This window comes from Coregonus clupeaformis, chromosome 21, assembly GCF_020615455.1.
Source record: "Coregonus clupeaformis isolate EN_2021a chromosome 21, ASM2061545v1, whole genome shotgun sequence".
NCBI classification, from domain to species: Eukaryota; Metazoa; Chordata; class Actinopteri; order Salmoniformes; family Salmonidae; genus Coregonus; species Coregonus clupeaformis.
In genome coordinates this window covers 43,879,562-43,907,061 of record NC_059212.1, presented here as the reverse complement: position 1 = coordinate 43,907,061, position 27,500 = coordinate 43,879,562, and the positions used below count along the sequence as shown (strand labels likewise).

At 42.7% G+C, this 27,500-nt stretch overlaps 1 protein-coding gene across 2 annotated transcripts in view; it reads right to left on the bottom strand.

Annotated features, from left to right (window-relative positions):
* The window catches only part of pigk (phosphatidylinositol glycan anchor biosynthesis, class K), a 26,583-nt gene extending 9,492 nt beyond the window's left edge, over nt 1-17,091 (bottom strand). For both annotated transcript variants that reach the window (XM_045205917.1, XM_045205918.1), the window contains exons 1-6: nt 16,908-17,091; nt 15,646-15,699; nt 15,428-15,519; nt 10,216-10,351; nt 5,695-5,806; nt 3,835-3,931 (exon numbers count right to left, since the gene is read on the bottom strand). In XM_045205917.1, the coding sequence (XP_045061852.1) occupies nt 3,835-3,931; nt 5,695-5,806; nt 10,216-10,351; nt 15,428-15,519; nt 15,646-15,699; nt 16,908-16,991 (575 nt within the window). In that variant the 5' untranslated portion in view covers nt 16,992-17,091. The remainder of the gene's footprint in view (nt 1-3,834; nt 3,932-5,694; nt 5,807-10,215; nt 10,352-15,427; nt 15,520-15,645; nt 15,700-16,907) is intronic.
* Nucleotides 17,092-27,500: the final 10,409 nt, after the last annotated feature.

Here is a 27,500-nt window from a genome sequence, read left to right as displayed (position 1 = left end):
TCATATCAAGCTTGTGAATCTAAAAACTTGTTGGATGCATTTGTTGTTTGTTTTGGTTGTGTTTCAGATTATTTTGTGCCCAATAGAAATGAATGGTAAATAATGTATTGTCATTTTGGAGTCACTTTTATTGTAAATAAGAATATAATATGTTTCTAAACACTTCTACATTGATGTGGATGCTACCATGGTTACGGATAGTCCTGAATGAATCGTGAGTAATGATGAGTGAGAAAGTTAGAGGCATAAATATCATACCCTGAAGACATGCTAACTTCCCCTGTTATTGTAATGGTGAGAGGTTAGCATGTCTTGGGGTATGATATTTGCGCATTTAACTTTCTCACTCATAATTTTTCAAGATTCATTCAGGACTATCCGTAATCAGTTTTTAGCTTCACTGTCCAATTTAATACAGCGCATTCGGAAAGTATTCAGACCCCTTGACAAAAGCAAAAACAGGTTTTTAGAACATTTTGCTAATTTATTACAAATAAAAAACTGAAATATTACATTTACATAAGTATTCAGACCCTTTACTCAGTACTTTGTTGAAACACCTTTTGCAGCGATTACAGCCTCGAATCTTCTTGGGTATGACGCTACAAGCTAGGCACACCTGTATTTGGGGAGCTTCTCCCATTCTTCTCTGCAGATCCTCAAGCTCTGTCAGGTTGGATGGGGAGCGTCGCTGCACAGCTATTTCCAGGTCTCTCCAGAGATGTTCGATCGGGTTCAAGTCCGGGCCACTCAAGGACATTCAGAGACTTGTCCCGAAGTCACTCCTGCGTTGTCTTGGCTGTGTGCTTAGGGTCGTTGTCCTGTTGGAAGGTGAACCTTCGCCTCAGTATGAGGTCCTGAGCACTCTGGAGCAGGTTTCATCAGGATCTCTCTGTACTTTGCCCCGTTCATCTTTCCCTCGATCCTGACTAGTCTCCCACTCCCTGCCGCTGAAAACCATCCCCACAGTATGATTCTGCCACCACCATGCTTCACCGTAGGGATGGTGCCAGTTTTCCTCCAGTCCTGACACTTTGCATTCAGGCCAAAGAGTTCAATCTTGGTTTCATCAGACCAGAGAATCTTGATTCTCATGGTCAGAGTCCTTTAGGTGCCTTTTGGCAAACTCCAATTGGGCGGTGATGTGCCTTTTACTGAGGAGTGGCTTCTGTCTGGCCACTCTACTATAAAAGGTCTGATTGGTGGAGTGCTGAAGAGATGGTTGTCCTTCTGGAAGGTTCTCCCATCTCCACAGAGGAACTCCGGAGCTCTGTCAGAGTGACCATCGGGTTCTTGGTCACCTCCCTGACCAAGGCTCTTCTCCCCAGATTGCTCAGTTTGGCCGGACGGCCAGCTCTAGGAAGAGTCTTGGTGGTTCCAAACTTCTTCCATTTAGGAATGTTCTTGGGGCCTCCCGAGTGGCGCAGTGGTCTAACGCACTGCATCGCAGTTTCTGTGCCACTAGAGATCCTGGTTCGAGTCCAGGCTCTGTCACAGCCGGCCGCGACCGGGAGACCCATGGGGCGGCGCACAATTGGCCCAGCGTTGTACAGGTTACAATCTTGGTAGTTGCCTTGGAGACCAGGAGAAGCCTACAACACCTCTCTCCCTCCAGTTCATTTCCTCCCTCCCTCCCTCCCGTTCATCTCCTCCCTTCCAACTTCCTCCCTCCCTCGAGACCTACTTATGTCCCCACCTCCTTTATCCTGTGTGTTAAACCTCCCTAATGAAGGCACCATGGGCCAGAAGGTGACAAAGTCACGGTGACGCTAATTAGACGGATCAAGACTGGATTGAGAGTGTGTGTGTAATTAGGGCATTAGCCAGACTGTTAAACACTCCCTCCTCCCTCACCTCCCCCCTAACATCCTCCTCTTCCTCTTGACTGACTATTAAGGCGACCGCATGCTTCCCGACCGAAACAGTTCGGTACAGTTCATGCATATATTATGACAACATGTTTTTGTTCGTTTTGGAGTTTGGTTGGGTTTTGTCGGCTGTTCAGGCACACATTTTTTCTTACGGTCCAGCCAAAGTTTGGAAGCCGAAGTCTACGCCCTTTCGTCCATGATTGGTCAACTGTAGGGGTGAAGCGAGTTTCTGCTTCTTGTCGATTCAGCCCGAAACTCAGTGTGGATTCAACATGGAGAACGACAACTTGGAGCATGGATTGACCGAGGTGGTACAGAAGCATCTTCACCAGTACGATTCTAGCCATCCATTATATAAAAGACCTGCATGTAAAGGCCCATTCATGGAGGGAGAGTGCGGAGATGCTGGGGTCCGACCCAACCACTTGTTCGAAAAGGTGGGCTAGGGTTCTCCAAGGTGGGCTAGGGTTCTCCAAGGTGGGCTAGGGTTCTCCAAGGTGGGCTAGGGTTCTCCAAGGTGGGCTAGGGTTCTCCAAGGTGGGCTAGGGTTCGCCAAGGTGGGCTAGGGTTCTCCAAGGTGGGCTAGGGTTCTCCAAGGTGGGCTAGGGTTCTCCAAGGTGGGCTAGGGTTCTCCAAGGTGGGCTAGGGTTCGCCAAGGTGGGCTAGGGTTCTCCAAGGTGGGCTAGGGTTCGCCAAGGTGGGCTAGGGTTCTCCAAGGTGGGCTAGGGTTCTCCAAGGTGGGCTAGGGTTCTCCAAGGTGGGCTAGGGTTCTCCAAGGTGGGCTAGGGTTCGCCAAGGCAAAGAAAATAAACAAGGGTCACAGTGGAGATGCAGGTGGAAAAGGCTACTCCACAAATGTTGCTGCTGGCTTGTTCAGCACGTGGAGCAACATGCCGTCTTCACCAAAGGATGATGTATGTTGTTGTACATTACATATACAAAAAGGTATGTGGACACCCCTTCAAATTAGCGAATTCGGCTATTTCAGCCTCACCCGTTGCTGAGAGGTGTATAAAATCGAGCACACAGCCAAGCAATCTGCATAGACAAACATTAGCAGTAGAATGGCCTGTACTGAAGAGCTCAGTGACTTTCAATGTGGCACTGTCATATGATGCCAACTTTCCAACAAGTCAGTTTGTCACATTTCTGCCCTGCTAGAGCTGCCCCCGGTCAACTGTCAGTGCTGTTATTGTGAAGTGGAAACGTCTAGGAGCAACAACGGCTCAGCCGCGAAGTGGTAGGCCACACAAGCCTACCACTTCCCAAAGGCAGGAAGGCAGACGACAAACTTAGGTCCAAAAATAAGCCCATAGAAACGCATTGGGCTTATTTTGTTGTATCTCAATAGTGCTCTCTATCACACACACACACTAATTCAAGTATAGAAGCCTAAACATACCATTAGCCCATTCAAACCCCTTCCATTAGACATCATTACATATCAGAGGCTATTAAGACGTTTTCAGAATGTCTCTCTTACAGGAAACAGTTATTCAGAGACTGGAGGAGGACAAACACATTCTATTCCAGCTTTTCCCTCGTCCTCTTTCTCCTCTAATGTTAACTTCTCTGTCCTCTTTCTCCTCTAATGTTAACTTCTCTGTCCTCTTCTCCTCTAATGTTATCTTCTCCTCTAATGTTACCTTCTCTGTCCTCTTTCTCCTCTAATCTTACCTTCTCTGTCCTCTAATGTTACCTTCTCTGTCCTCTTCTCCTCTAATGTTATCTTCTCTGTCCTCTTCTCCTCTAATGTTATCTTCTCTGTCCTCTTCTCCTCTAATGTTATCTTCTCTGTCCTCTTCTCCTCTAATGTTATCTTCTCTGTCCTCTTCTCCTCTAATGTTATCTTCTCTGTCCTCTTCTCCTCTAATGTCATCTTCTCTGTCCTCTTCTCCTCTAATGTTATCTTCTCTGTCCTCTTCTCCTCTGTTACCTTCTCTCCCACCCTTCTCTCTCTTACCTTCTCTTTGTCCACATCTGTTCAAAGGCGTCGGCCAGCTCCACGTTGCTGATCTCTTCGGAGTCCTGGAACTTCAGGAAGCCGTTCCCACCGTGACCTGTCAATCAATCAATATATCAATCAATCAAAGTACAGTGTGTACGCGCCTCTATTTATATGTTGGTCTATATACAGTGGGAAGAACAAGTATTTGATACACTGCCGATTTTGCAGGTTTTCCTACTTACAAAGCATGTAGAGGTCTGTAATTTTTATCATAGGTACACTTCAACTGTGAGAGACGGAATCTAAAACAAAAATCCAGAAAATCACATTGTATGATTTTTAAGTAATTAATTTGCATTTTATTGCATGACATAAGTATTTGATACATCAGAAAAGCAGAACTTAATATTTGGTACAGAAACCTTTTTTTGCAATTACAGAGATCATATGTTTCCTGTAGGTCTTGACCAGGTTTGCACACACTGCAGCAGGGATTTTGGCCCACTCCTCCATACAGACCTTCGCCAGATCCTTCAGGTTTCGGGGCTGTCGCTGGGCAATACGGACTTTCAGCTCCCTCCAAAGATTTTCTATTGGGTTCAGGACTGGAGACTGGTTAGGCCACTCCAGGACCTTGAGATGCCTCTTACTGAGCCACTCCTTAGTTGCCCTGGCTGTGTGTTTCGGGTCGTTGTCATGCTGGAAGACCCAGCCACGACCCATCTTCAATGCTCTTACTGAGGGAAGGAGGTTGTTGGCCAAGATCTCGCGATACATGGCCCCATCCATCCTCCCCTCAATACGGTGCAGTCGTCCTGTCCCCTTTGCAGAAAAGCATCCCCAAAGAATGATGTTTCCACCTCCATGCTTCACGGTTGGGATGGTGTTCTTGGGGTTGTACTCATCCTTCTTCTTCCTCCAAACACGGCGAGTGGAGTTTAGACCAAAAAGCTCTATTTTTGTCTCATCAGACCACATGACCTTCTCCCACTCCTCCTCTGGATCATCCAGATGGTCATTGGCAAATTTCAGACGGGACATGCGCTGGCTTGAGCAGGGGGACCTTGCGTGCGCTGCAGGATTTTAATCCATGACGGCGTAGTGTGTTACTAATGGTTTTCTTTGAGACTGTGGTCCAAGCTCTCTTCAGGTCATTGACCAGGTCCTGCCGTGTAGTTCTGGGCTGATCCCTCACCTTCCTCATGATCATTGATGCCCCACGAGGTGAGATCTTGCATGGAGCCCCAGACCGAGGCGATTGACCCTCATCTTGAACTTCTTCCATTTTCTAATAATTGCGCCAACAGTTGTTGCCTTCTCACCAAGCTGCTTGCCTATTGTCCTGTAGCCCATCCCAGCCTTGTGCAGGTCTACAATTTTATCCGTGATGTCCTTACACAGCTCTCTGGTCTTGGCCATTGTGGAGAGGTTGGAGTCTGTTTGATTGAGTGTGTGGACAGGTGTCTTTTATACAGGTAACGAGTTCAAACAGGTGCAGTTAATACAGGTAATGAGTGGAGAACAGGAGGGCTTCTTAAAGAAAAACTAACAGGTCTGTGAGAGCCGGAATTCTTACTGGTTGGTAGGTGATCAAATACTTATGTCATGCAATAAAATGCAAATTAATTACTTAAAAATCATACAATGTGATTTTCTGGATTTTTGTTTTAGATTCCGTCTCTCACAGTTGAAGTGTACCTATGATAAAAAATGCAGACTTCTACATGCTTTGTAAGTAGGAAAACCTGCAAAATCGGCAGTGTATCAAATACTTGTTCTCCACACTGTATGTGCGTGCATCCGTGTGTGTCTGCATGCGTGTGTGTGTTTGTGCGTACATGTGTGTGTCTGGCGTGTGTGTGTGTGTGTGAGCACCAGTGAGGTAGATGAGGATGTTGCTGTGGTCATCAGAGAGGAGGCGTTTGGACCGTGGGGTGCTGGGTGGCAGCCTTCCGGTCAGAACACGCAGGAAGTTCTCAACTGTCACCTGAAACAAAAAGAGAGAGTACACAGAATAATAATTCTCTATTGGTTGGCATCAACAAGGCAAAACTGTGTTACATTTCCCATGACGGCAACACTATGAACATCCCAGTTACTATTTATAGACAGTCAGTTTTCCACTATGGAAATAAACGAATACCAGGACAGCCATCATCATCATCATCATCATCATCTATCTGGCTGGTGCACTGATGATGGTCCAGATAAGGTGTTTTTCCAACGCAGATAATAAATAACGTTTTGATTTGGTGTTAGTTCCTTTATCTAACACTGATGTGTGTGTTTTAGGGTGATACGGCCAAAAAAATCATATTGATTTGTTTTCAAACTTATGGCCAATTCATGATATAAATTACTATTGATGTTTTCTCTAAATAAGCTTTATCGTACAATTAAAAGGTAAAATACACTGCATTTCAAACAGTCAGCAATAATCTAATGAACTCAGGGCTTGTTAAAACTATACCCAGGTTAAATATAAGCCTTCCACAACCATAACACACACTAATAATTTAATGATGTTATCAAAATAGTTTCTTGCTTTTTTTGCAATAATCACTGATCTGGTTTTAAAGTCTATGAAAATGCTATTTTTGTTACAATTGTAACCAGAATCATGCATAATGCACATTTCACTAATAATGACCAACTTCTTATAGCAGGCGTTATAGAAGATGGACTTGGATGTATTTGCTAGCTAACGAGGTAGAACAGTTGAATTGCTATGAACACACCCTTCCGTCTGTCCCTCTCCAACTGTATGACCAGCATGCTAGTGTCGTGTATTGAGATTATGACGTTGTTAATGTTTTAAGTGGAACCAGAGAGGACGTTAATTTTAGTATCAAGAGGGAATGTTTTAGTGTAACGCCACATACAACAGACAGGAAGTGTGTTGTAGACAGGGGAGACTGGTGATTGGCCAGAAGAGGGAGCCCATCTTTTTGCATTGTTTATAAGTAGGGGTTAAACGAAGAAGAAGGCAGAGCGGCCATTCTGAGGCGTCGCTCTCCGGGTGGGCATGTCACCTGTAACTTATGCTGAAAGCTTGTGATCTGAATAAACCTTATGATCAAAGTTCAGTATGAGCGGACTCCTTTGTTTATCAGCAATAATTGCCACCATTCACCCGATACGACACTAGCCTGTCCACTTCGTTCAGATGTTGAAATCAAGTGGCTTACCTTAACTCTCAGAATAAAAACAAGTTGCCAATTCCTTTATATATATATATATATAAATAAATAAATAAATAAATAAATAAAGTGTTTTATGCTTATTGCACATTTATAAAACAGACTAAAATTGCTGCTAGCGGTACCAATGCCGTGCGCGACAAACTGAGCACTAATTTTCCAGAATCAATGTTCATTGATACTCCTGTTTTAGTAGTGTCCTGCTCTGGACGCTATTGGAAGGGTTGAGCCATAAAAAGGGTATAGTTAGAAAGGTTAACTTCCCCTCAGTAACGGTAAAATAATGTCTCAATGTGTTCCGGGGTCCATATGACCCATTCTGTTGGACCAACGCTCAAAGGCACACAGCGAGTTGAAACCGCTCGTCAGAGAGGAAGAAGTTATCGTTCATCTTTGTTGTTGTGAGTGGCAGGGGGAGGGGCTTTGTGTTTGTGTGTGTGTAAACAGAGAGGAAGAGGCGAAGCGAGAGGTTTCACGCTCGCAAACATCTGTCCAAAATAAGCCCAATGCGTTTCTATGGGCTTATTTTTGGACCTAAGTTTGTCGTCTGCCTTCCTGCCTTTGGGAAGACTCCACCCACGGGGGGCCAGTATAAAAAAAAAATAATAATGTATTCACTAACTGTAAGTCGCTCTGGATAAGAGCGTCTGCTAAATGACTAAAATGTAAATGTAAATGTATCTCGTCATTATACAGTGCATTCTGAAAGTATTCAGACCCCTTCCCTTTTTCCACATTTTGTTACGTTACATCCTTATTCTAAAATGGATTAAATGAATAACTTATTTGCATAATTATTCAAACCCTTTGCTATGAGACTCGAAAGTGAGCTCAGGTGCCTCCTGTTTCCATTGATCATCCTTGAGATGTTTCTACAACTTGATTGGAGTCCACCTGTGGTAAATTATATTGATTGGACATGATTTGGAAAGGCACACACCTGTCTATATAAGGTCCCACAGTTGACAGTGCATGTCAGAGCAAAAACCAAGCCATGAGGTCGAAGGATTGTGTCGAGGCACAGATCTAGGGAAGGGTACCAAAAAATTTCTGCAGCACTCAAGGTCCCCAAGATCACAGTGGCCTCCATCTTCCTTAAAATGGAAGAAGTTTGGAAACACCAAGAATCTTCCTAGAGCTGGCCGCCCGGCCAAACTGAGCAATCGGAGGAATAGGGCCTTGGTATGGGAGGTGACCAAGAACCCGATGGTCACTTTGACAGAGCTCCAGAGTTCCTCTGTGGAGATGGGAGAACTTCCAGAAGGACAACCATCTCTGCAGCACTCCACCAATCAGGCCTTTATGGTAGAGTGGTCAGACAGAAGCCACTCCTCAGTAAAAGGCATATGACAGCCCGCTTGGAGTTTGCCAAAAGGCACCTAAAGGACTCTCAGACCATGAGAAACAAGATTCTCTGGTCTGATGAAACCAAGATTGCACTCTTTGGCCTGAAAGCCAAGCGTCACGTCTGGAGGAAACCTGGCACCATCCCTACGGTGAAGCATGGTGGTGGCAGCATCATGCTGTGGGGATGTTTTCAGCGGCAGGGACTGGGAGCCTAGTAAAGATTGAGGGAAAGATGAACGGAGCAAAGTACAGAGAGATCATTGATGAAAACCTGCTCCAGAGCGCTCAGGACCTCAGACTGGGAAAAAGGTTCACCTTCCAACAGGACAACAAACCTAAAAACACAGCCATAACAACGCATGAGTAGCTTCGGGACAAGTCTCTGAATATCCTTGAGTGGCCCAGCCAGAGCCCGGACTTAAACCAATCTAACATCTCTGGAGAGACCTGAAAATAGCTGTGAAGAGACACTCCCAATCCAACCTGATAGAGCTTGAGAGATGTTAGATTGGGTTTCATCCATTTTAGAATAAGGCTGTAACGTAACAAAATGTGGGAAAATGTCAAGGGGTCTGAATACTTTCCGAATGCGCTGTATCCAGATCTCCGGTGTAAATGGAAGGTGCAGACAGCACAGAAGGAGACCAAATAGACAGCATGAGAACAAGCAGACATAAACACTCATAAAAAGAACAGAAGGGGGGGGAAATGTTTTGCGACACAGACATTTGGAATATCGCACAAAAACATACATTGTAATTAATTCGATATATATATATCTCCCTAGTGTGTGTTGGGTGCTAGCTCATTTATCAGCTGGCTGAGATATCAGGTCATTTACTGGTCAACACATCTGGCAAACACCAGACCTCCACCTCCAGACTACCAGACCTCCACCTCCAGACTACCAGACCTCCACCTCCAGACTACCAGACCTCCACCTCCAGACTACCAGACCTCCACCTCCAGACTACCAGACCTCCAGACTACCAGACCTCCACCTCCAGACTACCAGACCTCCAGACTACCAGACCTCCACCTCCAGACTACCAGACCTCCAGACTACCAGACCTCCACCTCCAGACTACCAGACCTCCACCTCCAGACTACCAGACCTCCACCTCCAGACTACCAGACCTCCAGACTACCAGACCTCCACCTCCAGACTACCAGACCTCCAGACTACCAGACCTCCACCTCCAGACTACCAGACCTCCAGACTACCAGACCTCCACCTCCAGACCTCCAGACTACCAGACCTCCACCTCCAGACTACCAGACCTCCACCTCCAGACTACCAGACCTCCAGACTACCAGACCTCCACCTCCAGACTACCAGACCTCCACCTCCAGACTACCAGACCTCCACCTCCAGACTACCAGACCTCCACCTCCAGACTACCAGACCTCCACCTCCAGACTACCAGACCTCCAGACTACCAGACCTCCACCTCCAGACTACCAGACCTCCAGACTACCAGACCTCCACCTCCAGACTACCAGACCTCCACCTCCAGACCTCCACCTACTACTATTATTCTGACATTTCACATTCTTAAAATAAAGTGGTGATCCTAACTGACCTAAGACAGGGAATTTTTACTAGGATTAAATGTCAGGAATTGTGAAAAACTGAGTTTAAATGTATTTGGCTAAGGTGTATGTAAACTTCCGACTTCAACTGTATGTATTTTTGGGGTACAAAATGTGTACAGTAAAAAAATACAAATCCCAGAGGTGACACATGAAAGCATTGTACCTCGTACAGTTGACAAACACACTCACCTCATAACCACGGTAATCCACCTCCACGTCATCTCCATACACGTTGAGCTCCATGTTCACTCACCTCATAACCACGGTAATCCACCTCCACGTCATCTCCATACACGTTGAGCTCCATGTTCTTGTGACTGAACACAGTAGCTGGCTTCGGGTTTCTATGGTTACACGCCATGTCGTCTGCCAGCATCAAAACTATGTGACTGGAGAGAAGGGAGGGAGGGCGAGGGAGGGAGGGAGAGAGAGAGGGAGGGAGGGAGAGAGAGAGGGAGGGAGGGAGGGAGAGAGAGAGGGAGAGAGGGAGGGAGGGAGAGAGAGAGGGAGAGAGAGAGGGAGGGAGAGAGGGAGGGAGAGAGAGAGAGAGAGGGAGAGAGAGAGGGAGGGAGAGAGGGAGGGAGAGAATTAAAGAGAGAGGGAGGGAGGGAGGAGGGAGGGAGGGAGGAGGGAGGGAGGGAGGGAGGGAGGGAGGGAGAGAGGGAGAGAGAGAGAGAGAGAGAGAGGGAGAGAGGGAGGGAGAGAGAGAGAGAGGGGGAGAGAGGGAATTAAAGAGAGAGGGAGGGAGGGAGGGAGGGAGGAGAGAGGAGGGAGGGAGGGAGGGAGGGAGGGAGGGAGGGAGGGAGGGAGGGAGGGAGGGAGGGAGGGAGGGAGGGAGGGAAGTAAAAATATAAAATACAAAAGTTACAGCCTATATGGGCAATTTATAGACTATAATGATTTAATACAACAAAATGTTGTTTAAATGCTGAGTCCTTTATGTCCTTACCAGACTATTGTGTTGCACTCACTAATGACTCACTATGTATTCCTTTGTAGGCTATAGCCTTGAAATAATACAGCCTAAATAATTCCTTTTCGTTCCTCTTTAGGCTCCCTGTCTGGCTCTGACCTATTTAGAGTGTTTATATGCTGTTTAAAATGACATGTAGCCTATTAGAAATTATGTTCGCTTCTTACGTTCACCTTTCCATGTTTATTCAAATACTTCTCATTCAAATCCATATGGTTTGGTTTTCAATACTTAAAAACCAATTGGTAGGTCCAAGTAGTAACAAAAATAGATAGATGTTGGTTAAATTGGGATTTTAATGAATGGAGAGAATTTGGAGCTGCAGTTTTAATTTTTTTCTGTGAGCGTGGAGCGGTAGAAAAGGCTGTCTGAGCCGGATGTCCAACCGCTCAACACCGCTCACATGCTCTGGTGTCTGTTAACTGAAGAGTAGAAGGTTTCATGCAGTGGTTTCCCCTGACTGACACAATGACATGCAGATCATTATCCATGTATGTTCCTTCCTCCCATTCCTCCTGCCCAATCACAGCTAGTCCTTTGCAAATCAGAGCAAATCAGCCATTCTATGCAGTATTCTATTATACAGTGAACAGCGTGAAGTTAAATTCAATATGTGCTGTATTGAGTAAAAGTGTGAATATCAGTGACAGGTTTCTTGAGAACGTTTATAAAACGTGAACAAGCGTCCGGGGGACGGGGCGAACAGGGCGCTAGGCCACTGATTTCCCCCATGGTATCGCGATACTGGGCCTGGTATCATATGGTTAGTACAATGTGGGTATGGTGACATCTCTAGTACAGACAGACCACACTTTAAAATCAGCATTTCACAAACTCAGTCCTGAGACCCCAAGGGGGGGCACATTTTGGGTTTTGCCCAAGCAATATGCACCAGATTCAAACAATCAACTCATTATGAAGCTTTGGTTATTTGAACCAGGTGTGTTAGTGCTCGGGCAAACCACTCAGGGTTCCAGGACTGAGTTTGGGAAATCATTATGCAGTGTTGTCTCCTTTCTGACACAATGACATGCAGATCATTATGCCCCAGTCTCTCGACACTACGGTACACAGACAGGGTGTCAGTTAGCTACCTGTCTGGGACGCCCAGTCTCTTGACACTACGGTACACAGACAGGGTGTCAGTTAGCTACCTGCCTGGGACGCCCAGTCTCTCGACACTACGGTACACAGTAGGAGTGGGCGATATACCGGTTTGATAGTAAAAACCGGTATTGTGCCGCGCCATGATATGGATTTAGCAATATCATGGATACCGCGATTTATTCAGAATTCATAAATTCAATTTTTGCATCAATATTTTTTGTTCCAAATTTCAACTGAGTGATAGTACTAAGTAGCTACATCTTTTTTTTTTTTTTTTATCCAACCTTTCTTGGTTCTTACGAATAAAAGAATGTATGTTAATATGTTGACCTATTTTTTATGAGCGCACGTCGCATGCACTTGTTGCACGCATGTAGTGCTAGCAACAAAGAAGTGTGCAGGCAGCTGCAGTTAGGAGGCAGGTTAACTATTGGGGGAAAACTTTACAATCCAGGATGAGCGAAAACACAGAAATTGATGTTGCTCAAGAGCAGGAGGATAAATTGGTTAAGAAGAAAGGGGGCACCTCTGTTGTTTGGAACTGGTTTGGCTTTAAAATCTCCGACCCCGACCAAAACACTACCCTATGCAAGTTGTGTCGTCGTGTTGTCTTAGCAAAAGGTGGAAACACGACCAACCTGTTCAATCACTTAAAAAACATACATGTCCGTGAGTATGAACAATGCACCAGAATGCGTGAGACAGTAAGCCCAGGAGCTCGCTCGAAGACAAGCCAGACTCGCACTCAACAATCAATTATATCATCATTTGCTGCCGGTACTTGCTATGAGAAGACGAGCAAAAAATGGATAGACATCACAGCTGCGATTACAAATCACATAGCGAAGGACATGGTACCGATTCAAACTGTGGAGAAAGAGGGGTTCAGAAAGTTGATTCAAACTCTGGACCCAAGATATGAGATCCCGAGCCGCAAATATTTTAGCCAAAAATGCCTGCCACAGCTTTACACAGAATGCTGGGACAGAGTTTACAGTGAGATAAATAACATTCCATTCTTCTCCACTACTGCCGATCTATGGTCAAGTCGTACCACAGAACCTTATATAAGCCTCACAATCCATTACATAGACGGTGACTGGAAACTGAAAAGTAAGTGCCTACAGACGTCTTATTTCCCAGACCGACCACACCGGGAAATAATTGCAGGTGGGCTGAGGGACATACTGTCGTCCTGGGGATTAAAAGAGTCGCGTCAAGTTTGTATGACGACCGACAGCGGATCGAACATGATCAAGGCATTGCAGCTGAACAAGTGGGCAAACCTTGGATGTTTCGGACACAGGCTGCACAATGCTATTGGTAAGTTTCAGGACTGTAGCCTAGGCCTACCCTGTATGATGCTTATTATTAAGAAAAAATACAGCTCACATCAGCCATGTACCGTAGGCTAAATCTAAGCACATCAGATTTGTAAAATGTGTAACAGTTGAATGTAAATGCCGTAAATCCTCAAACAAAGATTAAAAGTTATATTGTATTGTGATTTCTATATAAAAATGCATTATTATTAATTATTATTGTATTGTGATTCGATTATTTTTCACCCTATTATTTTGATTTCTTATTCCCAATTTCCAGAGAGGAGTGTCCAAAACGCTCCCGGGCCACAGGGGTGTGCGATTTCCCGGGCCACAGGGGTTTGCAAAAAGGTGGTTAGCACGTTCTCATACAGCTGGAAAAAGCAGAAGGCCCTGATGACAGCACAGAATGAACTAAGCCTGCCCCTGCACAAGCTCATCACAGAATCTCCGACAAGGTGGGGATCTCGTCTGAAAATGATGGAAAGAGTCCTGGAGCAGGAAAAGGCCATTACACAGGTCCTGGCAGGGGACAAAAAGACACGGCACCTTGTACCTACCTGGCAAGACATCCAGGTCTTGGAATCAGTCACAGCAGCACTGAAGCCACTCCAGGACTTTACAGATGCCCTGTCAGGAGAAGCGTATGTGAGCGTGTCCTATTTGAAGCCTGTCATCAATCTGTTAAATGCAGAGGTTCTAAATCTGAGCAAGGACGATACAGAACTGACCAAAGAGATCAAGATCAAGGTTCTTGATTACTTGAATAACAAGTACACTGACCCTGCAACAGATGAGCTGCTCTCCATGGCTACCTTTCTAGATCCAAGGTTCAAGACCAGGTACATGTCCGCTGAGAAACTGGAGGACATTAAGGTATTTATTCATTTGTTCTTGTTTTATTGCTTCAAATGTAAAGCACTTTGGGCTGCATTTTATGTATGAAAGGTGCTATACAAATAAAGTTTAATTATTTTCATTTTTAAGGTGAGAGCTGCCTCAGAGACCGAAGCCCTCCTGGTGGAGAACACAGCCCTGGGAAAATCGTCTCTTGCAGAGGATCACACTGACAGGGGAGAAAGAAGCTTCCACTGCTCATCAATCAGGCAAGAAGCCCAAGAAGAGCCTTGGGAGCTTCTTTAAGCAGACCAGCAGTGCACCTGCCTCATGTTCAGAGAGGCAGATCATTGAGCAAGAGCTGAATAGCTACATTCTGGCAACGGCAGCAGACAGCGAGTCTGATCCTTTGGAGTGGTGGCGATTTCACGGATCTAATTTTCCACGTGTGAGTTGTCTGGCAAAGAAATACTTATGCATCCCTGCCACAAGTGCCCCCTCTGAGAGGGCATTCAGCACTGGGGGCAATGTGGTGACATGTCACAGGGCAGCACTAAAGCCAGAAACAGTCAACATGCTGGTATTCCTGTGCACGGAACTTGTGAAGAAAGTTCTAGTGAAGATTTGTTGATATTGTTGATAATTGATGGTTGAGGCTTGAAAGGTTTAGTTTCAAACGGTTAGTTTTTTACATATCTACGGACCGTAGCCAAAACAAACACACGTATTTGAATTTGTAATTACCTTATTTTCTTTATCTCCTGTTATTTTTTATTTAATTTTACTTAATATCTAATTTATATATATATATATAGGCCTACCTACCTCATGTTTACGGAATGCATGTTTGCACAATACAAATAAAAACTTTTCAGGTCCATACGGTCCAATGCCTCACTCTTTCTGGTTATATAAGGTTCAAATACATATTTTTCCTTAACTAATATAATTTAACCAAGAAGGGATATTAAAATGTGATTCATATTTTTTTACGTCATATATCGTGATATCATATCGATATCGTCTGGACAGTGGAAAATATCGTGATATGAATTTTAGCTCATATCGCCCACCCCTAGTACACAGACAGGGTGTCAGTTAGCTACCTGCCTGGGACGCCCAGTCTCTTGACACTACGGTACACAGACAGGGTGTCAGTTAGCTACCTGTCTGGGACGCCCAGTCTCTCGACACTACGGTACACAGACAGGGTGTCAGTTAGCTACCTGTCTGGGACGCCCAGTCTCTTGACACTACGGTACACAGACAGGGTGTTGGCCACATGACGATAGTTGAACCAGAATCTGGATGTGCACACCTAAGGGGAAAGGGACAACGTTAAATTGTAATTAAAATGTTAATGGAGAAGGGACAAAATTCAACATCTTGGACACTTTATAAAAAAAATATTAAGATTGAAGTGTGTGCGTGCATAATTACTCACCAAAACTGCCCAGTTGTTTGTGTGTCCACTGCTGAAGAATTGACCAGCTTGATCCTGCATTATTTGAAAAGGAAAGGGTAGTTTGTTAGGTTGGTTACCATTGTATTGCGCAGTACACATGGACATCCAAGAAGAGTAGGGAGAGTGGTAGCTCTGGTCCATGCACCGGATGCTTTTTTTGCACTTCCGAGTCATTTTATTCACAGAATAAAGCAATTGTTACAAACAAGTGAAGGATAAAATTATGCTTCAAAATGCCAGCAGCATACCACCCTGCATCCCACTGCTGGTTCTATTTTTTACTTAACAGTTATTTATTTATTTTAAACTTCATTGTTGATTGAGGGCTTGTAAGTAAGCATTTCACTGTAAGGTCTACACCTGTTGTATTCGGCGCATGTGGCAAATACAATTTGATTTTATTTGATCGATTTGGTCCCGGCGTTAACCTAGAATGCACAGTGCGGCCCATCAGCAAAGTACACAGTGGGCATTAATACGATTCCAATGGAGTTTCCCATCTCTGGTACCTCCCTGTTGATTTCTAGAACTCAAACACATTCTAAACGTTCTGATTGGAACACACATTGTTATGCTGCGTTTTGAAAAATCGGTCATTGGCTTTGATACTGTAATTGGTTAGAGATGATCCAATCACCGATTACATTTTTGAATAACCACAAACGACTAAAATGATGTCAAGTCTCAGACTGAAGTATGCAGCTAGCAAACACAGAGTAGAATAATTCAGTTTGAGTCGTCAGGCAATAATAAGCCGCCTCAATAGCCTATTTGCAGTCATAGGCGCTAATTTCTCACTATCGACATATGACATGGTCTAACGACCTTGTTTGGGTAACACACTTTAAAAAGTTGGCTCGTACATAAAGATGCATCTGGTAAGATCATCGTAATGCATAAATTACATCGCAACTGGGAAACGGGGCCTTTGACCAGAGCTAGTTAATACAATTCCATGATCTTATTGATACAGCTAGCAAGCTACATTTCCTTACTTTCTTTTTGATTAGTCTGACTGGGCATATAGAGTGGACCATGGTTAAAGTAGTCTTTGTAGCCAACAGCTAGTTATCTAGCCTAACAAGAGAATCTACAAACGACAGATCAAGCTATCTCAGACAGGGAAATTAACGTTAGCTAGCTAACTAGTTTAGCTAGCAGTAGTGGTGTTGTGGTTACACAGCAAGGTGAAACGAATACTTTGAATGAGTATAGCTAAGAAAAAGGTGATATGTATTTACCTCAATAGTATTACTTTCCACCGCGGCAGGGAAAATAAACAGGCTGAAAAGTGTCAATATTTTCGGGGAGCAGCAGCTAGCCATTTTACTACAGGAAGCGCTAACGCCAGCTGGCCACGCCCTCAGATGACGTTTCTTCTTCTTCTTCTTCTTCTTCTTCTTCTTCTTCTTCTTCTTCTTCTTCTTCTTCTTCTTCTTCTTCTTCTTCTTCTTCTTCTTCTTCTTCTTCTTCTTCTTCTTCTTCTTCTTCTTCTTCGTCATTTAGCAGACGCTCTTTTCCAGAGTGATTTACAGTTAGTGAATGCATACATTCTTCTTCTTACTTTATAATATCATGTTCCGCAAACAAACGTTTAAGGTGCATGCCGCCACCTACTGTGCTGGAGCGTGCGATGAATCATATGGTCTGCCCAATTCCGAACCACTAAGAAAAGAAAAAAATATGGAGAAAAAAATTCCCTGCAAACTTCTTCCCCCTATGGCCAGGCACGACTCCAACACCATCATTAAGTTTGCCGATGACACAACAGTGGTAGGCCTGATCACCGAAAACGACGAGACAGCCTATACGGAGGAGGTCAGAGACCTGGCCATGTGGTGCCAGGACAACAACCTCTCCTTCAACGTGATCAAGACAAAGGAGATGATTGTGGACTACAGGAAAAAGAGGATCGAGCAGGAAGGCCCTAAAAATTGTCAAAGACTCCAGCCACCCTAGTCATAGACTGTTTTCTCTGCTACCGCGCGGCAAGCAGTACCGGAGCATCAAGGCAAGGTCCAAAATGCTTCTTAACAGCTTCTACCCCCAAGCCAAAAGACTCCTGAACAGCTAATCAAATGGCTACCCGGACTATTTGCATTCCCCCCCACCTCTTTTACGCTGCCGCTACTCTCTGTTTATTATCTATGCATAGTCACTTTAATAACTCTACCTACATGTACATATTACCTCAATTACCTCGACTAACCGGTGCCCCCGCACATTGACTCTGTACCGGGGGCCAGTATGAAAAAAATCTATTTGAAGTGTCCTTTGACACAGCACATTCATGATCACAAGATCTCTGACAGTAGGTCCACTTAGTACAGGTCAGGAGTAGCCATGGAAGCGCCATCAGTCCACACTGTAGCTCCACCAGTCTGTTTTACAGCTACTCTGCATTCGATACATCATGACTGATCCTATATCTCTGAGCCTCTCTGGCCTCTCTCTGCACCTGGCATCCACCAAATGCTTCAATATGTTCCCACCCCACACAATTACAGCACTTAACCTTCACATTGCTTCCACATTCACCGTAATCATGTTCCCCTCCACATTTGGCACATATTTTCTTTCCTTTTTAACCAGACAGCTACATGTCCCATTCTTTGGCATTTAAATCACCGCAATGGGTATGGGACAAATTATCTGACATTGAAACTAAGGAATCCTCTCTGTAATTTTCCAGGCAAAACCTTCTCAAACCTCAGCAGCAGTGTTCCTCCTTCTTCTTCACGTTTCTGTTGGCGGAATGCAACCAACTGATAGTTCACAAAATAATAATAATATTTAACCGTTTCCTCTACCAAACAGCCATTACACATTCCAGTAACGTTTCCCTATCAATTTCAAAGATTAAATCCCGTATGCCCTAATCTCATCCTACACAACATAACTTCCTCCTTTCTGTTCCCATTATGACAGTATCTCCGTACTGATTTCCTTGTACTATAAACATGTCTGCCCTTACTGCTTTCATCCCATTGTCTCTGCCAGCAATCTAACCAATTTTTCAGAATCAATGTTTTAATTTCCCCTCTATCTAACTGCACCTGTATATCCACAATATTATTTTTCACTGATTTTTTAAACTATTATATCTACTACACTGATCAAAAATATAAATGCAACATGCAACAATTTCAGAGAGTTCATCTGGAAATCAGTCAATTGAAATGAATTCATTAGGCCCTAATCTATGGATTTCACATGACTGGGAATACAGATATGCATCTGCTGGTCACAGATAACTTTTAAAAAAGGTAGGGGCGTGGATCAGAAAACCAGTCAGTATCTGGTGTGACCACCATTTGCCTCATGCAGCGCGACACATCTCCTTCACATAGAGTTGATCAGGCTGTTGATTGTCGTCTGTGGAATGTTTTCCCACTCCTCTTCAATGGCTGTGCGAAGTTTCTGGATATTGGTGGGAACTGGAACGCGCTGTCGTACACGTTGATCCAGAGCATCCCAAACATGCTCAATGGGTGACATGTCTGGTGGGTATGCAGGCCATGGAAGAACTGGGACATTTTTAGCTTCCAGGAATTGTGTACAGATCCTTGCGACATGGGGCTGTGCATTATCATGCTGAAACGTGATGGCGGCGGATGAATGGCACGACAATGGGCCTCAGGATCTCATCACGGTATCTCTGTGCATTCAAATTGCCATTGATAAAATGTCTGTAGCTTATGCCTGCCCATACCATAACCCCACCATGGGGCACTCTGTTCACAACGTTGACATCAGCAAACTGCTCGCCCACACGTCTGCCCGGTAGTTGAAACTGGGAATGATCTGTGAAGAGCACACTTCTCCAGCATGCCAGTGGCTATCGAAGGTGAGCATTTGCCCACTGATGTCAGTTACGACGCCGAACTGCAGTCAGGTCAAGACCCTGGTGAGGACGACGAGCACGCAGATGAGCTTCCCTGAAACGGTTTTTGACAGCTCTGGTGGACATTCCTGTAGTCAGCATGACAATTGCACGCCCCCTCAAAACTTGAGACATCTGTGGCATTGTGTTGTGTGACAAAACTGCACATTTTAGAGTGGCATTTTATTGTCCCCAGCACAAGGTGCACCTGTGTAATGATCATGCTGTTTAATCAGCTTCTTGATATGCCACACCTGTCAGGTGGATAGATTATATTGGCAAAGGATAAATCCTCACTAACAGGGATGTAAAGACATTTGTGCCATTTTATTTTGAGAAATAAGCTTTTTGTGCATATGGAACATTTCTGGGATATTTTATTCCAGCTCATGAAACATGGGACCAACACTTTACATGTTGCGTTTATATTTTTGTTCAGTATATGTTGCTAGTGGGGTATTTCCACTGGATTTTAGTGACCATTGCCCAGTTGTCTGTGTCAGAGATGTGAAAATGCATACATCTAAGCCTCATGTCATCACCAAGAGGAAATATAACATCTTTAGTGAACAAGCTTTTTTTTTTTACATGATCTTTATCTTAGTGACCTTGATTGTATTTCAGCTATCCCTGAACCTGATTTAGATTTAAGGTTTTTTTGTAAATGTCTTCAATACTATTGTAGATAATCATGCCCCCTTCAAAACTCAGAGAGTTAAAGGTGGATTGAATGCCTGGTTCACTCCTGAATTATTTAAAGTCATTCGTAAGAGAAATGTTTCCTAGGTCAAGGAACACAGGCTTAGGCCCGGATTGGCAATCTTTTAGGAAATTGAGGAATAAGTGTGTAAGACTGATCAAAAAGGCTCAATCGGATTATTATGTAACCCCTCTTTCTGATTGTAAGGGAATTTGGCTAAATTAAGTAAAACTGTCACATCTTTAAAGGGTTGCACTTCCCCCTCTGCCCAAACAAATTAATTCAGACTGACCCAATTACGGACAAAAATGGCATCATTGATGCATTTAATCCTCATTTTATTTCAGCGGGTCATCTTTTTTAACGACCTTCTAACCCTTCTATCTCTAAGAGTGGGCTAAACGCGGATTTTAGGAATTTTGCAGATTGACTCTGAAAATGATAGTCACGTTTTTTGCATTTCGGCAATTCACCGAAAAATATGTCCTTGATGCCTTACTTTTTATAGATACCAAGAGATCCGCAGGGGCTGACCAATTGGAGCCGGGTCTGCTCAAGTGTGCTGCCCCCCCCTCATTGCTGGCTCAGTAACCCATTTCTTAAATCTAACATTGTTATCAGGAAATATTCCTAAAGTATGGAAAACAGCTTATGTGCTGTCACCCCATTAGGGCGGGATCTAGTGATCTTGATAATTATCTCCAGGGTTCTTTGTCTCGCTAAGATTCTAGAATCTTTGGTAAATAAGCAACTTCGCTCCTTTCTATCTGAGCATGGTATTTTGAATGTAAACCAATCAGGGTTTAGGCCCAGGGCACAGCACCAGTCAGGGTTTAGGCCCAGGGCACGGCACCAGTCAGGGTTTAGGCCCAGGGCACGGCACCAGTCAGGGTTTAGGCCCAGGGCACAGCACCAGTCAGGGTTTAGGCCCAGGGCACAGCACCAGTCAGGGTTTAGGCCCAGGGCACGGCACCAGTCAGGGTTTAGGCCCAGGGCACAGCACCAGTCAGGGTTTAGGCCCAGGGCACAGCACTATCACAGCAAACACATTAGTTGTTGATTATTATTGTCGACGCTTTAGACTCTGAAATGAATTTTGCTGCCTTGTTTGTGGACCTGTCAAAAGCATTTGATGCTGTTGATTATGCTATTTTATTGACTAAGTTGTCCTCGATTGGCCTGGGCTCTGACGCCTGTTCACGGTTTCATGATTATCTTAGTGACAGAACTCAGGCCATCGTGATTGATGGGGTTAAGTCCGAATTTCTTGAAGTACATAAAGATGTTCCGCAGGGGGTGGTTCTAGGACCTGGTCTTTTCACTATTTATATAAATGCTATTGGTCAATCTGTAAAAAAAAACAAAAAACATCTTTATGCGTATGATACGCAATTGCCCCGACTGCTGACCTGGCTGTGACAAAGCTACAGTCTGATGCTGCAGCCGTACAGGAAGCCCTTACTGATTTAGAACTCGTGCTTAATACGGGAAAAACGAAATACATGTTGTTTTCAAGTTCTCATAAGATTGTCTCAGATGGATTACATCTTCAGTCATCGGATGGTTCTATAATCAAACAAGTTTGTGTTGTTGTGTATATTGTGTATATTAATGTGTGTCTGTTCAATATGCGTTGTTGTAGTTGACTGTGTTGTTGTGTATATAGTGTATATTAATGTGTGAGGGAGGGAGGGAGAGAGAGAGAGAGAGAGGGAGGGAGGGAGGGAGGGAGGGAGGGAGGGAGAGAGGGAGAGAGGGAGGGAGGGAGGGAGGGAGGGAGGGAGGGAGGGAGGGAGGGAGGGAGGGAGGGAGGGAGGGAGGGAGGGAGGGAGGGAGGGAGGACCTTCAGCATCAGTGAACACAGGATATATCAAAACCAACCGCTTGGTGTCTGGAGAAGAATTAAGAACATTGAGTAAACCCAAAAGACTATTATCCAGACTTGGTGTCGTCTCAAATGGCAGCCTATTCCCTTTCAAGTGCACTACGTGGGTCCCAATCACACAGTTCTGTATTATTCCCATGGTGCTGGATGAGAAACGATCAAATGTTGACTTGGTCAATAGTTACTGTATAGTTGCCTAGCAATGCAGCTATTAAGGGCCACACCGTAAAAAAAATGTGTTGATTCAACTTATAAAAGTTTGTTACAATGCTGCCTTCATATGTAATATCAAGTCCAATCAGGATATTGTGTTGAGTTAGCTTAATCTAGTAAAGTATTTTGATTTAATAACATGTTGAGTGAACTTGATACTTTTAGTCAAATCAATGTGCTTCAACTGATTGTTTAAGTTGTGCCAACAAAGCCACTCAAGTTGTTTTGACAAATAACTTTGTGGCGAGGACAGGTATTTGCTAGTCAGATAAACAAAACTATTAGTTGTTTCAACTTACCAGAGTTTGTTACAATGCTGCCTTACAACTTTAAAGTATCGTCAACTTCGAATACAATTGAAACCACTACTTATAATTTAAACACTTCAGAACTGACAAAGTCTTTGAAACGATTTAGTAGAGATGTCAGTAAGGGAACATTATGCTCCCATCTGTCTCTTCTCATGCACAAGCTTTTTTTTACACGTTTCAAAACTGGCCCTCAGTAACGTGAACCACCCGACACACCACTTGAATACATTGGCATTCTCAGCAATGGTTACAGAAAACGTTTCACTCCTTACTTTTTATATGTGGTTGATTATCTACCTTTGTTGAATGCACTAGGGCCCCGATTCCGACCCGAGGTAAGCTTGCCTGAATGGAACATAAATCCCTTTATATGCTCTGTTCTCTCTCTACGCATATCTGACCTTGAGATGAAGCATGAGAACAGCAGGATATTTTACCCACCATTCGTTGGAGATCAAATAAATGAAGGTGCGTCTACAGATACGACGTATCCTGACCTTGATTTAATTCCCTCATAATTCCACCACCTTTACGCGATGTAGAAGCACGGTGGCTAGGAAAAACTCCCTAGAAAGGCAGGAACCTAGGAAGAAACCTAGAGAGGAACCAGGCTCTGAGGGGTGGCCAGTCCTCTACTGGCTGTGCCGGGTAGAGAGGAACCAGGCTCTGAGGGGTGGCCAGTCCTCTTCTGGCTGTGAAGGGTGGAGATTATAAGACTACATGGCCATTAAGGCCAGATTGTTCTTCAAGACGTTCAAACGTTCATAGATGACCAGCAGGGTCAAACAATAGAACCAATATTAATGACTAATAGATGAACCAATATGAATCACTAATAGATGAACCAATATTAATGACTAAGATATTAACCAATATTAATGACTAATGGATGAACCAATATGAATGACTAATGGATGAACCAATATGAATGACTAATAGATGAACCAATATGAATGACTAATAGATGAACCAATATGAATGACTAATGGATGAACCAATATCATTTACATTTAAGTCATTTAGCAGACGCTCTTATCCAGAGCGACTTACAGTTAGTGAGTGCATACATTTTATTTTTTTTATACTGGAATCGAACCCACAACCCTGGCATTACAAAGGCCATGCTCTACCAACTGAGCTACATCCCTGCCGACCATTCCCTCCCCTACCCTGGACGACGCTGGGCCAATTGTGCGCCGCCCCATGGGTCTCCCGGTCGCGGCCGGCTACGACAGAGCCTGGATTCGAACCAGGATCTCTAGTGGCACAGCTAGCACTGCAATGCAGTGCCTTAGACCACTGCGCCACTCGGGACAATATGAATGACTAATGGATGAACCAATATGAATGACTAATAGATGAACCAATATGAATGACTAATAGATGAACCAATATGAATCACTAATAGATGAACCAATATTAATGACTAATAGATTAACCAATATTAATGACTAAGATATGAACCAATATTAATGATTAATGGATGAACCAATATGAATGACTAATGGATGAACCAATATGAATGACTAATAGATGAACCAATATGAATGACTAATAGATGAACCAATATGAATGACTAATGGATGAACCAATATGAATAACTAATAGATGAACCAATATTAAATGACTAATAGATGAACCAATATGAATCACTAATAGATTAACCAATATTAATGACTAATGGATGAACCAATATTAATGACTAAGATATGAACCAATATTAATGACTAACAGATGAACCAATATGAATGACTAATAGATGAACCAATATTAATGACTAATAGATTAACCAATATTAATGACTAATAGATGAACCAATATGAATGACTAATAGATGAACCAATATTAATGACTAAGATATGAACCAATATGAATGACTAATGGATGAACCAATATCAATGACTAATGGATGAACCAATATCAATGACTAATAGTTGAACCAATATGAATGACTAATAGATGAACCAATATGAATGACTAATGGATGAACCAATATGAATGACTAATGGATGAACCAATATGAATGACTAATAGATTAACCAATATGAATGACTAATAGATGAACCAATATGAATCACTAATAGATTAACCAATATTAATGACTAAGATATGAACCAATATGAATGACTAATGGATGAACCAATATGAATGACTAATGGATGAACCAATATGAATGACTAATAGATGAACCAATATGAATGACTAATAGATGAACCAATATGAATGACTAATAGATGAACCAATATGAATGACTAATGGATGAACCAATATGAATGACTAATGGATGAACCAATATGAATGACTAATAGATGAACCAATATGAATGACTAATAGATGAACCAATATGAATCACTAATAGATTAACCAATATTAATGACTAATGGATGAACCAATATTAATGACTAAGATATGAACCAATATTAATGACTAACAGATGAACCAATATGAATGACTAATAGATGAACCAATATTAATGACTAATAGATTAACCAATATTAATGACTAATAGATGAACCAATATGAATGACTAATGGATGAACCAATATGAATGACTAATAGATGAACCAATATGAATGACTAATAGATGAACCAATATGAATGACTAATGGATGAACCAATATGAATGACTAATAGATGAACCAATATTAATGACTAATAGATGAACCAATATGAATGACTAATAGATGAACCAATATGAATGACTAATGGATGAACCAATATGAATGACTAAGATATGAACCAATATTAATGACTAATGGATGAACCAATATGAATGACTAATGGATGAACCAATATGAATGACTAATAGATGAACCAATATGAATGACTAATAGATGAACCAATATGAATGACTAATGGATGAACCAATATGAATGACTAATGGATGAACCAATATGAATGACTAATAGATGAACCAATATGAATGACTAATAGATGAACCAATATGAATCACTAATAGATTAACCAATATTAATGACTAATGGATGAACCAATATTAATGACTAAGATATGAACCAATATTAATGACTAACAGATGAACCAATATGAATGACTAATAGATGAACCAATATTAATGACTAAGATATGAACCAATATTAATGACTAATGGATGAACCAATATGAATGACTAATGGATGAACCAATATGAATGACTAATAGATGAACCAATATGAATGACTAATAGATGAACCAATATGAATGACTAATAGATGAACCAATATTAATGACTAATGGATGAACCAATATTAATGACTAAGATATGAACCAATATTAATGACTAATGGATGAACCAATATGAATGACTAATGGATGAACCAATATGAATGACTAATAGATGAACCAATATGAATGACTAATAGATGAACCAATATGAATGACTAATGGATGAACCAATATGAATGACTAATAGATGAACCAATATTAATGACTAATAGATGAACCAATATGAATCACTAATAGATTAACCAATATTAATGACTAATAGATGAACCAATATTAATGACTAAGATATGAACCAATATTAATGACTAACAGATGAACCAATATGAATGACTAATAGATGAACCAATATTAATTTTTTATTTTATTTTATTTATTTCACCTTTATTTAACCAGGTAAACCAGTTGAGAACAAGTTCTCATTTACAACTGCGACCTGGCCGCAGTTGGTTCATCCATTAATGACTAATGGATGAACCAATATTAATGACTAATGGATGAACCAATATGAATCACTAATGGATGAACCAATATGAATGACTAATGGATGAACCAATATGAATGATACTAAATGATAGTTAGTAGATAATAGATGTATAAATACCTCCACACTGTCCGTGTGGACCAGAATATCAGTCAGCATGCCTATCAGTCAGCATGCCTATCAGTCAGCATGCCTATCAGCCAGCATGCCTATCAGTCAGCATGCCTATCAGTCAGCATGCCTATCAGTCAGCATGCCTATCAGCCAGCATGCCTATCAGTCAGCATGCCTATCAGTCAGCATGCCTATCAGTCAGCATGCCTATCAGTCAGCATGCCTATCAGTCAGCATGCCTATCAGTCAGCATGCCTATCAGTCAGCATGCCTATCAGTCAACATGCCTATCAGTCAACATGCCTATCAGTCAACATGCCTATCAGTAGCATGCATATCAGTCAGCATGCATATCAGTCAGCATGCCTATCAGTCAGCATGCCTATCAGTCAGCATGCCTATCAGTCAGCATGCCTATCAGTCAGCATGCCTATCAGTCAGCATGCATATCAGTCAGCATGCCTATCCGTCAGCATGCCTATCCGTCAGCATGCCTATCAGTCAGCATGCCTATCAGTCAACATGCCTATCAGTCAGCATGCCTATCAGTCAGCATGCCTATCAGTCAAAGCCACCAGGCTTCTTTACTGAACAATATGTTTGTTTTCTATTCCAGTGTATTTGATGTGTGTATCTTTGCAATTAGAGAGCTCATTTGTAAAAGAGAGCTTGGTTTCACTCTCAACATGACTCCCTGCCAAATTATAGGTTAAATAAAAAATGTATACTTTTGTTATTTTATTAAAATGGGAATAAAGATTCTCTGATACATTGAATCCCATGAATCAAGTCAACATGGCTTTTGTCACAAACGAGCCAACCACAACATATTATAATTTACTGAGGCAGCAATAACAAAGCCACCGAATAAGGGATGACTAAGGATGCAGGAATACTATTCACATACTTTTATTTCCACAGATCCCCTCTAGCAGTTGTACATTATTTAAGAACATACTGTTATACACAGTTATTGAAGCAGGGTGGGCGTCTACTCATTAAGGATAACAAAATGGGCGAGATAT